Here is an 18,044-nt window from a genome sequence, read left to right as displayed (position 1 = left end):
GTTTATAATGCTGAGTGCTGGGGACTGCCCAGCATCTGTAACTGGAGAAGAAGCAGAACATGCACGCAGGAGATCTGAGACTAGGAAATCACAAAAACAATCTGTTTTAGGTCCAGGTCTGCGATGCTGGGACAGAAGTGAGCTTTTTAACAGATCTTCCAATGCATGAGGCTTGGAAGATTGGAACAAGGGAGGCTTGTTCATTTCAGCCAGTCCCACTGCATAATCTCAGCTATAGATGATGCATTAATTTTGAATTTCTAAGCGGATAAGATATAATCCTACTTCCTACAAGAAACCTTGCCATTATCGGTTGATTTTTGTGAACATTATCAGATAAAAGCACTCTTCCCCCTTCCCAGTGCCTTCAACAAAGCAGAATTTGTCACTACTTGCTTTGTGTCTGTGTATGGCAGTATAAAATTTATTGGAGAAGCTAAGTAGGGTAAAGTCTAGTTAATATTTCCATAAGGGTTCCCCAGAAATTCCCAGTGCTGTAGGCTAGACTGTTGGCCAACGGCTTCACTACTCCTCTTAAAAAAAAATCTCACCAAAAGCTTTGCTCAACTAGAAGACTTCAATTTGCATCTTCCACTTTAATTTCACTGATTTCAATTCTAAACTGAATTTATTGCCAATGCTAAATTAAACTAATATAAAAGTTTAACTTTGCACAGAAGGAAAAGTAAAGATGCAGCAATGAAATGGAACATATGTGGGCATACCTATTAAATAATAAACTGTGTTTTCAACAGAAAACCTTAGGTTCTGCCTGATCAGCACTCATTCCCACCATGCAAGCATTAGGCTGCAATGAGCAGGACAAATAGTCCTCTCTGTGTGGCCAGAAATAGAGGACACCCCACGGGTGGCCCTTTCTATCTTCTTTGAAACCCAACAATTTCTGTGATTTAATTTTTGCTTTTTTTACTATAAGGGAAGAGAAGATGTGGAAGCTCCCATTCATATCCACAACAGTTCTGCTAAATAATTTATTATCAGTGCCAAAGCTGACAACTTCTATTGTCTGTTGGCTGTTTAGGTAAGCACAGACACTTGTCAATGTACCTTTGTCTTTTAACTGATTATTTGTACACTTTCCCTTTACTTCAAGCTGTTTTCCATCTTATGGCTGGCATCTGCTTTTGCAGAATCTGTGTTTTATAGCAAGTGGTCTGAAATTCGTTCAACTGCAAGCTCATTCATGAAGATTAAAGAACATAGCACATAAAAGAATGTAAAAGGTTCAAACCATACATCTATCTACAAACTGATTTTTTTTTTCTGTATGTGGGTCCACCAGACATGCAACAGCATTTTTTTTGTCATTTTATACAATTATTTACACGTAAGACACCCGAAAATGAAAACGAACAAAAAGTCCCCAAATATTGAATACTGCTTATTTGCATCATTATCGCTGTTATCATCTCTTAATAGTATTATTGCTAGCGTGCCATTTAATGGGCAAATATATCTTGGGGGTCCTTAACAACAGTGGTGTCTGTAGCAAACTATGATGATGCCTGAATAAAAACACACTCTCAGTGAGATCATCACGGACTTGGGTCTTGGCAGCTGATTCAAGTACTTAAGTCAAACCATTTGCATGATGGTATTTCATCATTTTGTTGCAGTATACTAAACTATGATGCAGAAGGAATAGCTTTATAATCAGTGCTAGCAAGTCCTTCAAAAAGGACTTTAGTATTTAACAGGAACACCTAAGGATACAAATGTAACAAATGGTCCTTTAGGAGGAATATTTCACTTTTTTGCAGAGGGTGGGGAACAAAAACCAACCAACCAAACAAGAAATCCTGACAGTTTTATAAGCTTAGAGAGATTGAAATGTGTGAATGGATGGGCCAAATAAATTAAGGGAAAAAAAGTTTAAAAGAACAAGATAAAGGCACATGCAGAGAAAATGGTTGCCATATTGGTTTAGGTGTATGTTTTACAAAAATATGGTGGAAATGAACAGATAGAAAGAAGGAAGAAAATGTTTCTAATCTTCCAATCATTTCTTGGTATTATGTATTACAGAATCCAGGGACACATTATGCTAACTTTTTTAAAATATTTTTTTAATCATTTCCCACAGGGGATTCAATGGAAGGGTCAATAATGAGAAACGCAGCAGCATTTACATTGTGAAAGGAACATAAACTGAAACATGTTGAAAGGAAAAAGTTTTTCAGTTTGATGCAGGGTACTCTGTGGTAGTAGACTCCAAGGCCCTGAATTCAAATCTTAACATAATAACACAGTTGGAAGGGACCTTGGAGATTTCTAGTCCAACACCCTGCTCAAGCAGGAAACCCTGTAACATTTCAGATAAATGTCCAATCTCTTAAAAATTTCCAGCGATGGAGCTAAACTATCTTGGAATGAATTACCCTCTTTTGCTTATTTAAGAGGCTTATTTAAGGAGGATCTTTTAGATGCCACTAAAGATTCTTGGATAGCCAAGAATATGATTGGCTTACTTGGGTGTGTGATAAAGATGATAGATAGATGATAGATAGATAGATAGATGTATCAATTTTGATATTAAGAAGTATTTTATAATTTTTTAAAGGACTAAGGAATCCTCAGCAAACCAGAAGTATGTATTGTTTTTCTAAATTATTCATACACAAAGATCATTTTTATATGTAAAATATTATTTAAAGTCAACGCTTATAATGGACTATTCCATATTCCCCATTATTATTCTAGCCTAGCTTCTATTTGTCTAAATAATAAAGAGTTAACATTATTTGGAGAGCACAGTTCTACAGCCAAACTCCACAGTTTTCCAAATAATCATTTCCCTTTAGAATCACTCTATCCATTCAAAACTCTGGGGACATGGCATTTTGAAGATAATGAGAGCTTATAGTTCAAAGCAAATCAATACATACATTATGAATAGAGTGAGATTCTAGCATTAAGTACCAGAGCAAATGTTGGCTTTCCTAGATGATAAGTAGATCTGTAAATAACTACATATATACAAGAACAGCAGTACCATCAACATCAACTTTCTTTTCTTTCTGAGATTCAGTTTTGGATTTATTTATTTATTTTGCAAATGAACCATACAACTGAAACAAGAATCTGACTCATGGAAGAAGCTAAACTTGACTAGAATATCGTGATTCTTCTCTTCCTATTGATCTTTATGTAGCTGTATATTTATTTTCAGATAAATACACTAAAGGCTTAGACTTTATAGGTATGGTCTGTGGAGCCTTGGATCAAGTTCAGATAATTCTGCATGGCATCCTCCTCTTAGATTAACTCCATTCATATTCACTGGCACAACAAATAGAGCGGGTACAAATAAATGATTTGCTTGTAGATCTCTAGTTAAAATGATTCAGCAGCAGGTGATGGAATTCTGGAGATGTGTTGCCAATATCATTAGACAACAGTGGAGCTTGATGGATGAAGAGTGTAACCAGGGGTGAAATGCTCCCGATTCATATGGGATCACCTGATCTGGTAGCGATGGCAGTGGGCAGTTCGGAGAACCAGTAGCAGAAATCCCTGCCCTCCCCATGCCCAGCTGAGCCGTGCAATCATCAGAGGCTTTTTTTTTTTACTTTTAAAAGCATTTTTTCTACAAAAATGCCCCACATTACCCCCCACCAAGCCATGCCCACAGAACTGGTAGTAACAAATTTTACATTTCACCAGAGTGTAACCTCAGAAAAGTTAAAGCTACCGTAATCTGGGCTGTAAGTCTCAACAACCATTAGATGGCAAGAAAACTGACTCTTTATTGCCATCTAATGGTCAGTTTCTTATGATCAAATTGTCGGAACGAGACTGTCACATTCAGGAGGAGATATCAAGTGAGGGATTAGTCTGGAACAGTAGTGAGTTGCAAAACCCGTCGCTACCGGTTTGCTTGTGCGCGTGTGCTCTCTCTCGTGCTGCTTCTGCGTATGCGCAGAAGCATCCGGCACGGGTGGGAGGAGCCTCCTGCCACCGCCCTACCAGTTCGCTGATCCGGGTAGAATCGGTAGGAACCCACCACTGGTCTGGAATTGTTATGTAGACACAAGAAGGCAAGGTCTGACTCTCCTTGAATACTGTTGAACCTTACCTAGTCTTTCTGGGGACAAACTGGGCCAGTCTGAGAAGATTGCTGTGAAATATGCTTGAGCAATAAAGTAGCGCTCAACACAAATAAATCAAATTGTCTTTTCTGGGTCTTCATTACTTTCCTGTTACTTTTTGTTTACAATACTAATCACTAAACACTAATCCTACCTCTAAGCTTAGGTACTGCATACATCATTCATCATAATGTATGCATATAGCATCTTCCTTTATGTCTGGCTGTATTCTCTGGCTCAGCTGATTCTTTGTTGGTAAACACTTCATTTATTAGATACATTAAAAGAATTTCTTCTTGAATTTTTTGGAAATGTAAAACATATAAAAGTTGCATTGATCCAGAAAACAAATAGTGGCTTGGTATAAGTGAAAATTATTCTAGATGTTTTAAATTTATTTTATTATATGTGGTAAGCAAGGATTTTCAATAAATGTTAGTTTCAAAGTATGTTTTTCACTATTAAGATTCCACTTCAATTCTAAGGAGCAGGATACATAAAAAGATAAAGAAAGCATGGGGGAATAATCACTTACCTAATGGGTTAGGGTAGCTGATTGCTGAGAAAGGAAACAGAAATAGATTTATAAAAATACTCTTATATTAACACATTTAAAGATGTAAGAGGAAAAAAACCAAGTACCTGGATTTGATCTGATTAAATACCTGTATCCTTTTGTTCCTGGGCAGATTGAAAGTTGAGATTGAATGCAGACAATTTACAATTTAAACCTTGAAAATTGCACCAACGGAGACTGGCCACAAGAAATTGTGTTCTTTTTGAGAAATAAGAAATGTATTATATTTATTTATTTTTTATCCATCTATCCACTCACCAAGCAACTCTGGGTGGTTTACATGGGATTGAAAACATCAAAGAATCCCATTTTTTCATGGAACTGGGTGGGAATTAAGATGACTTGAAAGAATGGATGCCAATATTTGGGAAAGGTTGTACCTTCTGTCATGTCATTAGACTAAATTTTATATGAAAAGAAATTTGGGAGCGGATTAAATCCTGTAGGAGAAAGCTCTGGGTCTAAAGAATTTGATGCCCCTTGTTTTCCCATTAAAATGCTGTATTGTATGCTTGCATAAAACGATGTCCAACTTTATATTCCATACTAACAAATCAGTAAAATGTGTGATAGAAAAAGGTTTGATATTCATTAGAAACTAAAGTCAAGGCTCAAATTCTTCTGGACCTTGTACCTTTCAGTGGTCTATGATCGTAATAAAGATTTGATTGATGGTATCTTTCTAAATTGAATACACTTACCGAAGATGCTATTTGGTCATTGAACTATGTACTGTTTATTCATTTCCCACTGAAAAATGATTCATGGATACAAATCACCACATAACCTAATAGTTGGGAGGAAACTGATGACACGTTTCACATTAACTGCTGCTTTGGTGATGGTGATCAAACACTGAGACCAGTTTACTTGGAAGATAGTCTGGGTAGCACATATTGTATATGATATTAAAAAAATCACCTTGATCTCTGGAGATGTTGAGATATAACTCTTACAATTTCCCACCAGGAAATTTTGAGATTTGTTGTTCAATATATATGGGGAAGATCAGTGGGAAAAGGTTTCTCTGAGTAATGCAGGTCTATTAAGACTTTGTCAAAAGAAATACATTTCCTTTAGTTAATACCTGCTTTTGGAGGTTCAAAAACTGTCAAGTAATAGAGAGAAAGAGACACTCACGTTCTATATAGCGGATAATGCGAGTAGCGATGTCCCCCATCCCAAACCGGGTTATGGGTGTCAAGCGAAGTTCATAGCTTTGAGGCACCTTCAAGTCAGTCAGGAGGTATTCCTGTAACATGCCCTTTTCCATCTTCCTCACAGAAATGGATTTAGGGGGCAAGTCCCTGTGATTCAGCTGTGATTCAGAGATATAAGGCAAGATTGAATTGGATAAGAGTAGATAGTTATGGAATCTGAATGCTGAAGGAATTTTATGAGCTTTGTATTTCAAGTATATCTCTTTTCGTTGTCAATTAGGAGTTGTTTATTCAGAGTAAAGCTGCTGGTATTTAGCACATTCCTACATACAGTATGCTTGATCTAATGCTAAATTCTAAAATATGGAAAAGGATGTTGAGTCCTCAGAGTCTCACAAGTTTATAAACTAAAATTTAAAAAATAGCAATTGTTTTTAACTTCTGTAATAATAAAAACTCAGCCTACTAATGTATTTGGGCTATAGTTTCTATCGAATAGATTATAAGAAGTTTGTAACTAATATAGTAAGTACTTTCATAACATTATGGAGCGGATGTTCTATTTGCCACTGTGTTATATGCAAACAAAAAGCTGGACTTAATCTTGGTTTGCACAATATTAATGTTTTTTGTCACAAGCACACTTTGCATTTATACATATTCATTTATCAAAACTGTAGTGTTTTCAGAAAGTCCGTAGTAATAGCAATAGCAATAGCACTTAGACTTATATACCGCTTCAGTGTTTTACAGCCCTCTCTAAACAGTTTACAATGTCAGCATATTGCCCCCACCAATCTGGCTCCTCATTTTACCAATCTTGGAAGGGTGAAAGGCTGAGTCAAGCTTTAGTCGGTCAGGATTGAATTCCTGGTTCTGGGCAGAGTTAGCTTGCAATACTGCCTTCTAACCACTGTGCCACCAGGGCTCCTCATATTAAGGCAACATGGACAATCTCAGCTTGTCTTGTGCACTTAAATGCATATATATAAGGATTCATCAACTTTGGGACAAAAGGGTGTGGTCTGATCCTTCCTTCCTTCAACTCTCTCCCCGTTTTAATTCAACCTGCAGTTGTGAATTTCTCTTGAGAGACTTGGACTGAACTGAAGTTGCCACCGTGGTTTGGTTCACCTACAACTCTGTCATGCTTTCTTTTAGTTGTGTTTTGTTATAGAACCCATAGTGCCCTGATTCACACATGGTGCTAAGCTAGGATTTACAAATACAAGGGGTATATCTAAGGGAGATACTGTAAATAGGCATGCTTCCATTTATCCATTTTTATTTATTAAATGTGGTGCAGACAAAGGATGAGAAAAAGTCAGAACCACACAGTGGTGAGAAAGAGTCCCCTTTACTCAGCTTCCTGTGTGTAAACAGCTTCTGTTTAAAAATAGATGGAAACTAACCAAGCAGAGAAGCAACCTAGAACTAAGGAGAGATTTCTTAACATTGCTTTAGAAGTCATGGGTGCCCCATCATTGGAGGTGTTTAAATAGAAACAGGACAGCCACTTGTCTGAAGTTGTAGAGGGTCTCCTCCTTGAGCGGGGGGGTTGGACTAGAAGACCTCCAATGTCCCTTCCAACTCTGTTATTCTATGTTTCTACTCTTGCTCATAAGCACATGTATATTTGTCCTTATATCTGTCTGACTAACGAGATGAGTCATTTCTTCTCTAGACCAGATCTCTCTTCTTGGTCTTCAACTTTGCTGAAAATAAAATGAAGTTGAAGCACTATTTGACCAACCTAAAAACAAATTGTCCTCTGATACCAATCTACCCACTGAGCCATCATTCTGTTTCATTTTCATTACCAAACAACCGTCCTGGTCTTTCATAGATTAATTTTCAGATTCATACTTCTAAATTCATCAAGCAGTAATTCTAATATTCATAGCAAAACATTTGGATTTTTATCCAGCAACATGTCACTGCTTGTTTATAATGCACTTACACTCCTAATCAAGACATCTTTATCACAACCACAATATTTATCCATAAATATATTAAACAAACAAGGGGATATGAAGCACCTTTGTCTTATACCATGCCCAGTCTTGAACCATTCACTAAGCACTCATGATTTATATTATTCAGCAATTATCTCTCTATAATTATGAAAAACATGTCCTAATTCAGGCCTATTCATTTTATTCCATGTTTTCTCTATATCAACAAATATACAATAATTTTTCTTATATTCATAGATTGCCTAGTGACTTGCTAAAGAGCCAAAATCTGAGCAGCATATTCTTGGGACTGAAGTTCACAGATACTGAAATCTATATGGCTATCGGTGGCCCGCAACCCGGATACGTCACACACAGGTCACGCCCACTCCAGCTCCACAAAGGCAAAAGCCATCATGATACGTCATGAAACATGATCGGGTTTGACATTCATGCTTCAGACAGTCAAGGTTTTCATTTAATATTTTTATTAGTACTACATAGAGAAGGTTACTAGCCTTAGTTGTACATGTGTCACATGCAGCAATCCCTTTCCTAATTGTATCACAGATGTGCTTAAACTGGTCTACGCAGTCTATGGTCTTTAATTTAGAGACTATCTTGCAGGTCAACTTATTGTTGTCCACAACCCACCAATTCAGAGTTTCAGAAGTACATGTACACTCAAGAGGTGTGGTGATTACATAATTTGAGGGGGGGGGGTTTGCAAAAGATGAACATAGCTACCTCTACATGTTGTACTTGTTTCAAATAACCACTTTTAGACACCACATGGTCAAGATCCTTCTGATACAGGATCTTATGCATATACATTTTGTATGATTATTTAAGTTTTTAATAGAAATTGAGAGGTCTCTGACTTGGATTGGAAATAAAGAGGGAGGAGAAAGACAAGACTCATCCTGTATCTCTGATAAACATTGTACCCCCTCCAAATAGTCTGTACCTGTTTCTTGTAGTTTAACAAGCAATTTGGAATTGCGTGATCCTGATTGAAAAAATAGTTTGCATGTATGAAGTGAAATATCAGTGGTCTTTTGCCTCTATGCAGCAGTCTAAGTATACAGTCCTTGGCCCGTTCTGTATTAATACTTAAAAGCAGCACAAGTAATGCTAATCTTTTATATCAATTCTAGTTTGCAATTCAGCTGTATAATTTACAGATGGTACTATTTCTCAAGATGATTAAACTCCAAGCTCCTTGAGTAACTATGATCTTCTTCATGCATCTTCAAGCAGGTTGTACTCTTGTTTTTCTCTTCACTTGCTTGCTTCTGCTCTTTTAAATAGAGCTTAAGGAAGTCTCCCTTGATTGCATGACTGCTACTTAGGATAGAAATGCTTCTCAGGGACTGAAACCAACTAAGGAAGAAACATTACGCTTCTGGAATCTTGCTAGGAGTCCATTTTAATGCAAAGGAGATTCACATGGCATCTCTAGACTTCTGCTTTTCTATTGATCTCCTACCAAGCAAAGCACACACAGAAGCAAAAATTTTTATAAACACTCATACGTGTAACTTTACTGTTTACTGAAAATAACATCAGCTCTTATAATAAAAACAAGGTAAATTCCAGCATCAAAGAAGAAGGGCTGTTTTACAATACTGAACTAAGCATTTCCAATAGGGAGACAGCTGTCTTAAGTTTAGGGACAACTGTTCCTTTATATCTGATATATTCAGCTGTGTGAAGTTCAATTCACACAGCATAATTTGCAGACATGGAATGACTTTGATTTCACTGATGGCTCCTCTATGCTTGCTCTGTTCGCAAATCGGTAGAATAAAAGACTTGTAGAATTGCATTTTACTTTTCAGTAATCTTATAATCTTCAAGCTTGGTTTTATAAAACTGTACTTCATGGTCTTGTCGAAAAGTGAATTGTATGCATGATAGAGTCATATAATTCATTTATATCTAGGCATCCATAGAGCCACTGGCCTTTAGATATCAGGCTTAAAGATCAACCCTTATAGCATTTTCCCATAGTTTGAAAGTTTTCTTGCATTGTTTGCATGATTATATATGCAAATGTGAAAACAAATGCAGATGCAAAAAGCATCAGCACCATTAGAATTAAAATCACATTACATTATATATATTGCATTAAAGTGTTAGTTAATTTAATATAAGTGGGAAGCTGTTAACCCCAATCATTGTGGTAGGTTTGTTTTTCAAAAGTCCATCTTGCTGAGAGTGTTCTCAACCAGTCTGCTCCTATCATACCTTCAGAGAAACTTAATTCAGACTGGATCAATAAATAATTAAAAATTAATTGTAAAAGAAAAAAAACCTACGTGGATCTAATGTCCCGTGAAAAATATGATGCAAATTAAGTCTATTTTTTTGTATTCCTACTTTCTATAATCTGTGAAAAAAGAACTGCTATGTCACACAAACACATAAAAGCAACATAGAACAGACTTATAAGAGCAGATAAAGAAAAAGATACTTTCCATATACATAAAGTTCTGAACTGTGCAGCCCATTGCTTTGTTCTCCCTTTTGTGAAGTATCAAACTTACCAAGAAATCTTCTGGAATATAACCTGGGAAACTATGATTAATACCTTTTGAACAAGCGATAGTGTTCTACTATTTTAAACCATTCTCAAATGTTTAGCCTTAGTTCTTGGTGTTATTTTATATAATTATATATAAATTGATGTTTATTTTATGTGATTATAATGAAAGATTATCTCTTCACTTTTGCTCACATGAAGACAAAAGCCAAGGGACTTCCTACATCTGAAGCCTCTTACAACTTCTCTATTCACTGAATAGACTAGGATTTCTCAACCTTGGCAACTTTAACAAGTTGTGGATTTTAATTCCCAGAATTCTCCAATCAGCATTAACTTTCCAATTAATTTCTTCTAAGCACCAGGAACCTGAAGCCAAATAAAAGTTTAGGGTAACTATAGGGGAAAGACCATTTTAATCCACAAGAAGGTTCTTATTCAACAGACCGTTGCTAATGTATTATAGTTGAAATTTCGCTCCTGCAAAATATTTCTCCTGCATGATTGATGTTGGCATTTCTACACTGAAACAACAGCATCGAAATCCCTCAATCTGGGAGATTTTTCTTCATACAAGCAGGGGTGGGATTCAGCTGGTTCGGACCTGTTCAAACTGGTAGGTCCAATGATTAGCTGGCTCTCCCGCCTGCCCCCCTATCTTGTCCTATATTTCCTTCGTTCTGGCTCAGCTGATTCACATGGAACAGCTGATTTCTGCACCACCACTGTTTTACTTACTGGGGATACCTTAGAAGGCAAGCAGCTGAGCTTCAAATTGCTGTATTTTGAACACTGCGTGCAAGCATGTTAGGTGCACATGCAAGCAAAGCATAAATGTGCCAGCGAGGTACGTGCTCACTGAACCGGTTGTGTCCACCACTGCATACAAGGCTTCTGACATTATCTCATAACCTGGTCTCTTATTATCTTTCTATTTCTCCACCCTCCCACCCCCCACAATCCTTTCTTTCATGAACACACCATCCTGGAGTTGTTGTCCTATATTACTCTGGAGCAGTTAGTAAAATACACCGCCAGGCAAGAATGCTGGGGAAAATGGAGGCAGCCTTATTAGAGATTCTCAATCCGTGGTGGAGGAACTTGTGCAGGACCCAACAATGATCTCATTCATCACTGGGTGCAGTTAGCTGCCAGTGGAGCTGAAGGAGAAACAGAGAATAGTTCTCAGTCTTGATTCTTTGCCTTTACCTCCTCCCACTTCATTTGAGGAAAGTAAGACTGGGTGGGAAAACCACATCATTTCCCATATCCACAAGCAGCATGCTGCAGATGTCCGAAGTGAAACTTTAGGAAAAGGGGAAAGAAGGCAACCAAATGATTTGTCTATGGAGATTCTCAGTCATCCAGGTCATGGTTGTCCCAAAGGTGCTTTTCAAGAGGCAACTAGACTTTCTGGTTTTTCTTTGAAGATGTTTTGCTTCTCATCCAAGATGCTTCTTCAATAACCAAATGATTTGATTCACACAGGTGAAGGCACTGAGCATCCATCACCCCGAAGGGAAGCAGAGAAGGGATTCAGTGGGAGAGAGCTTCAATTACCTCTCTTGGCTTCTTAGAATTATAGTGGAACTCTTTCTTCTTGTCAACTGCCTCATTTATTTATTTAGCATATGGTCTCCTTAGAGCAACCTTTATAAGTCATATCAAATCTGTACCCATCGCATGATATTCACAAACACTTGGGTCTGTATTCTGTGCAGACTAATTCCCATTGAACTATCTTCTTGAGCTTCTCCAAGCATCCGAGGACACATGCTTGGAATTATACATTTAAGTATACTTGAATCTTTGTCTTCACAGATGCTCCTTTTCTGTTCTTGTAAAGTATTTCCACTAAGAATGCTTTGTGCACTGAATACCTCCCAGCTTTAACAAGAAAACGAGAAATTGGTTGTCTAGTAGATTCTGTTTTTTTTTTTCAAATGTTTTGTCTCTATGTTTGGCTCTAACCATGTCTGGGTGCATCTATGTATCTTTAACTTGAAAGAAAATGTATATAGAAAAGCTGTTGATTTTGTTGTTTCATTATTCTTATTTGTCAATTTTAATTTTCTATTTTTTAAAATTTTATTTTTTAATCCTATTGCATAAACTATGAAGAGTGACTTTGTGATTAAGATGGCATATGTGCTGAGAAATAAACCAAATAGTTAAATCTGAATTTTCATGGAAATTATTTTATAGTATAGTGTAAATGAGGACACAATGAATGTATAGGTAAAGAGATATAAAAGAGAGGGGTTGGGAATAGACCAATTCATATCACTATAGTCTACATGAATGCTGCCACCCTATATACTACAATGAGTCAGAATTCCACAGAAGACATATAATGATTTCAGGGTTCAACTTCAGTTTCCTGAGAGCAATTCTTCCAAATAAAATTGACCAAATAGTAATTTTCAGCTGAATATGAGACATATCAGCATCATAAGCTCACCTAAAATGGCAATGTATCCATGTTGTATCCCCCCCATTACATTGTGTCCAATTTGTGACTGCCCAGACAAATCCCTGCAGTTTTCTTGCAAGGTTTTTCAGAAGTGGTTTGCAATTGCCTGCTTTCTAGGTTGAGAGAGTGACTTGCCCAGGTCACCCAGCTAGCTTTGTACCTAAAGCAGGACTAGAACTCATAGCCTGATGCCACTGCACCATCCTAGCTCTCATCTACATTGCATACACCTTTCTAGTAGCTTTTTTTTTTTGGCATTATGTCATAGAGATGTCACTGGGTGCACATCTGCATATTGATATATTGCATGTTAGATTATTTTATTTACAAAATACATATGTCTCCTACTCACTAGATTCTATGTGACTTATAATAACAGAAAAAGTATATATCATCATAATCTAATAAAATCAAAATAAAATAGATGACAGCTATATTCCCTGCTGTCCAGTGGTGGGATTCAAGTAGTTTAACAACCGGCTCTCTGCCCTAATGATTTCTTCCGACAACCAGTTTGCCAAACTGCTCAGAAAGTTAACAACTGGTTCTCCTGAAGTGGTGCGAACTGGCTGAATCCCACCACTGCTGCTGTCCATTACTGAAGTTCCTCCTTTCCGAAGGCCCTATGAAAAAGGATCAAAACTAAATAAAAAAGAATAGTTGACAGCCCCTTATTGAAAAAGAAAAAGTGTGTGTGAGTGTGGGCAGAAGAATCCAAAGAGAAGATACTCCTCTTGAAAAATCCCCGTTAGCCCTGGAAGCCATCTTTTATTTGGATCTTCAGGGCTGCCACATTTAGTGCTGTGGGAAACTGGGAGGGGGGATTGTATGGAGTTGGAGAGATATCTAGCCATAATAACATTCTTTTCTCTGAGAGTGCAGGACATCCTGTCCTGCACGTGGAGGAATCTCCAGTTTGGACGGTGCATTGATTGGACTCTGTGACAGACATGTGGGTGCTGGGGCAGGGACTTGGACTTTCTTTTGGGTGGGGAAAACCTGGAAGCTTTCAGATTCGGGTTTTCCCAGATGTGCCAAAATGACAGCTCTAATAAAATGGAACTTTGAGGAACTTCTAGCCTCAGAGTCTTCTTTCATTGGGGGTGTTACTTGGAACCCTGACACCCCCATTCCCTTGATCATTTGGAGGTAATTCCTCTGGCATCCCCTTCAACTTTTAAAATGTTTTATTTTAAGGCTGACATGCCACTCTCATTGTGAATCAGCTCTGAACAGCTTAAAATTCTATCATACATACACAGGATTAAAAGAATGGGGAAAAAATACACCCAGATAAATAACAGCCTTGAATTTCACCCAATAGCATCAAAATGTTCCTATGGTGAAGACCCATATAATCATATAAAGAAGGATTTTCTCTCAATTCATCTTTCTCACAGAATTCTGTTTTTGCTAAGCATGTATGGATTTCCACATGTGCCTGTTAAGGCAGTGAGGCCTTTGGGGGAACTGGAATGTCTGTTTTGTTTTGGGGAGACAGGGAGAGGAACAATTCTCCCCTCAGAGCCATTCATCTTTCCCCAATTAAGCAGCGAGACACATAGATTTCACAGTCATGGAATGATGGAACGAAAGTTCAGAACATAATTCTTTTTCTCTTCCTATCAACAAGAAATAATAGCCAATAGCATTGGAAATTTGGAAGGAAGCAGTTATGAGACATACTGTAAATGGTAGTATAATGGGAATAAAATAGCATATTTCTCTATATATTTAGTAACAAGTGTATTTTCTGAAATAGCTTGTTTACATGACATAATTCTTAGTTAGGCCTAAGTGTTCTTCATGTTGCATTCCTAAATTATCTGCCTGAAATCTCTTTTAAAACTAATTGGCTATAAACAAGCAAGCATCAATAATCTGGATAGAAATCAGATTTATTGCCATATACAGTATAACTCTAGACAGAGAAACTAGATATACCATGTCTCAATGGGCTCATACTACGATTGAGTCGGCTTAAGAACCACACCAAGCTTGGGATGGCATGTTGAAGGTTTACTCCAAAAGTGTTGCTGATTTGGAAGAGGGTTTGCAAACCCTTGAGCAGTTTGGGGACTTACTAAAAGTTTCTTGGGCCCATAAATTCCCTGCATCTAGTTCATGTCTTGGGATCAGATTATTTGAAGGCTCATTTTCTTCTATATCAGTCTGCTGGCCTTTTTAGAAAGATGATCTGGGATGGAGATTCTCTTGCTTATTTCAAAAACTTCTCAAAGACATTAAGAGAAAAGCCTTTTGCTCAATTATGATTAAACTTTGGAATATTTTTCCAGGAATGCCTTTTTATTCAATCAATGACTTCCCAGAAGCTAGTAAAGATGTTACTTTTTTTCTAAAAGCATTCTGTATATCATTTTTGTTTGCTCTTTCAATTCTTTGATATGTTTAGAATATTTTTATTGCTATATACTGTTTTCTGATGCAATGTTCATGTTTCATATGATGTTGCAATTTAGAAATATGATTTTAATTGTAAATTTACCATTGGAAGCTTCCTAAAACACTTAAGATATAAGGCAGGAAAAACATCTTTTAAAATAAAATAAAACTTTGCATAGGATGCTGAAGAAATATTTTAGTATTCATAAAATATTTTAGTATTAAACGTATTTTACTCCAAGATCCATCCTAGAGAAAGTTGCATAGATAGTCAATCTAACACAACTTTTACAAGCGATTCCATGTGTCCTGAATATTTTAGTGGAATTGGCTCACATTGTGAGTAGAGAGAAAAAACCAACAATGAATAAAAAAAAAATGGAAAATATCTGATTGTTAGAAATGTTTTTGTTGGCCTTCAAACAGGAATATGTAAGAAGAGGAAAGAAATGGAAAAGTATCAATGGGATTCATTCATACATAGAAAATAGCAAGAGACACTATAGTTTATAGATAAGAAAACACTTCAATAAAATAGTGGAAGCATGGTCTACTAAGGATGAAAAAGACATCAAAGTGTTTTAGGGTGTAGGACTTTTATTAATTTTTAGTGAGTGCAATATGCTCTATGGAACAGGAATAGAACTATTGATTGACAGCGAATTGAAATGTGGTAAAAGATTTATAAATGAATTATTAAAAGCAATCACATAGAGAATTGGAGAAGGAGAATTAAAATTTTCTTCACAGTAGTTCACCAATATACTCCCCCTTCAGAATTAATAACAGTATTGTAGTGTCTTTCCTTCCCACACCCTTCTCCATTATTAGCAAATGTTTTGCAAAGAGGAATTAAAATAAGAAAATTGTATTGAATAGAAGACATAACTTTCCCTTTGACAGAACCATGGACACACTAAAAATAATCTCTAGTATCATTTAACCAAGAGAAAAGGCACAAAATGTATTATCCACGTTACAACATGTTGGCCTTGAGAAACAATGAATGGTAAACAATACTGGTGAACCAGAATGGGAAGATCTGAACTTATGAAGAACCATTTAATATGTATCAACAGCATAAGACATGTCTTAAAAGCTGACATATAAAATACAATATTTTGCAAAGCTTCCAAATAAAATAATTTGGAGAGGGTAATTTTTTCCCCATCATCATCCCCAACTCGAGTCGTTGTCATCATCATCATCATCACCATCAATCAACTTGCTTTGTTTCCATGGCAGGCAACCCCCTCCTCCAAAAAGGAAGAGGAAAAAAGCACAAAAAATAAAATTGAAATTGCAACTTCTGGGGGAAACATGTCGAACTGAATATATATCCACAAAAATGGAGCCAAAAACTGTGGCAAAGACTGAAAAAGTGGTGATTAAGCCAGTTCTTTGAAACAGCTCTAGACATGGAGAGGATGAAAGATGCCCCACAGGTGCACTGGACAGTTGCTCTTTGCAAGGAGACCACAGAACAGCAGTCTTCTGTGGATCTGAGCATCAGGAGATGGAAGGGATTAGCTACTTTGCTCACAATCATGATACAGCAACTTTGAAAATTCAGTGAAATTCAGTGAATTCAGGTTCAACTCTGAGCAGAAGAAAAATTAATTACAAACTTAAGAACTTGAAGAATTTGAAATAAATAGCAAAAAGCTAAATTCGATTTTGATCTAAGAAAGTTATAAATAGATTAAAGGTCCAGCTAAATTTGGAAAATTGACTATTGGAGTATTTTGAAATTAGCTACAAAAAATAAATAGCTTTCCATGGGAAGCAGATTTATTTGTCTACTTTAGGTTATTGTCCATCATAACACAAATAACCAAATTTACAATCTTACGTAGAAAATGGACAGTAGAGAAGATTAAGTAGAAGGGGAAAAAATATGTGCCTGCTTTTGGTGTTAGTTAGGGACTTACAAAATGACACAAAACAATCAAACTGGAGCTAGAAAATAGCAGCTACAATATGTCAGTAATGCAGTCTGACACTATGGATGGGCTATGTCCAAAATATGTTAAAGAGGGAATAACAGATGTGGAAAAAATTTTGTCTGAGAAGACAAAGAAAGTACCAAAAGTAGAACTCCAAATAACAGGCCTAGAGAATGATTTTGAAAAGGATACTTAACAGAATGTGCAAAAGAAACTGTCTGAACTTTTTAAAATTAAAGCGGAAATGCAAATGACAAACCAAGAAAATGACTTGGAAAAAAGTTTTTTTATTAAATCTAGAAGCTTATTAAACCCTTGAAAAAGTCTTTGTAATGGAATAATGAAGAGAAATCAAATCCTACAACAATATAACAATATTTGAATGAACTAAATATGAATTCTCTTAGAAGTAAATGGAAGAAATATAAAGTTAGTTTATTTCATCAAGATTAAGACATTTTTTGTAAAGTTCTGGTAACTCTTTATGAACTTTTTGCTGACCCAGAATTGAAAAGCTGATGTTCTATGGATTTGCTTATAGATAAGGGATGGGATATGAAATGAAGAGATATCTGCTTAGAACCTTATAGGGAATGAAAAGTTACAGAATTTGTCTATACTTATAATAAAAGGCGGAAGCCAGCTTTCCTTCCTTCCTTCCTTCCTTCCTTCCTTCCTTCCTTCCTTCCTTCCTTCCTTCCTTCCTCCCTCCCTCCCTCCCTCATGTTTTTTCCTATACTTTTTATTTTTACTTACTATTTTCTTCTCTTTCTAGAGCTAAAAGTTTAGTTTGTATTAATTTTTACTATTATAACTTGTTGAGATGGATGGCTACCAAAATCAAGTAAATACATAAATCAAAATCCTTAATAAAAA

The 18,044-nt window shown here is 36.4% G+C and overlaps 1 protein-coding gene across 1 annotated transcript in view; it reads right to left on the bottom strand.

Annotated features, from left to right (window-relative positions):
* MDGA1 (MAM domain containing glycosylphosphatidylinositol anchor 1) overlaps positions 1–18,044 on the bottom strand; it is a 307,118-nt gene that overhangs the window by 49,241 nt on the left and 239,833 nt on the right. The window contains exons 11-12 of the mRNA XM_070949906.1: positions 5,827–6,004; positions 4,645–4,668 (exon numbers count right to left, since the gene is read on the bottom strand). Of these exons, the coding sequence (XP_070806007.1) occupies positions 4,645–4,668; positions 5,827–6,004 (202 nt within the window). The remainder of the gene's footprint in view (positions 1–4,644; positions 4,669–5,826; positions 6,005–18,044) is intronic.

The sequence above is a fragment of the Pituophis catenifer genome, unplaced genomic scaffold (assembly GCF_029215685.1).
Source record: "Pituophis catenifer annectens isolate HBS135680 unplaced genomic scaffold, rPitCat1.0.hap2 SCAF_1, whole genome shotgun sequence".
Taxonomy (NCBI): Eukaryota; Metazoa; Chordata; class Lepidosauria; order Squamata; family Colubridae; genus Pituophis; species Pituophis catenifer.
The sequence above is the reverse complement of the archived record's forward strand: the minus strand, read 5'-3'. Positions and strand labels throughout refer to the sequence as shown.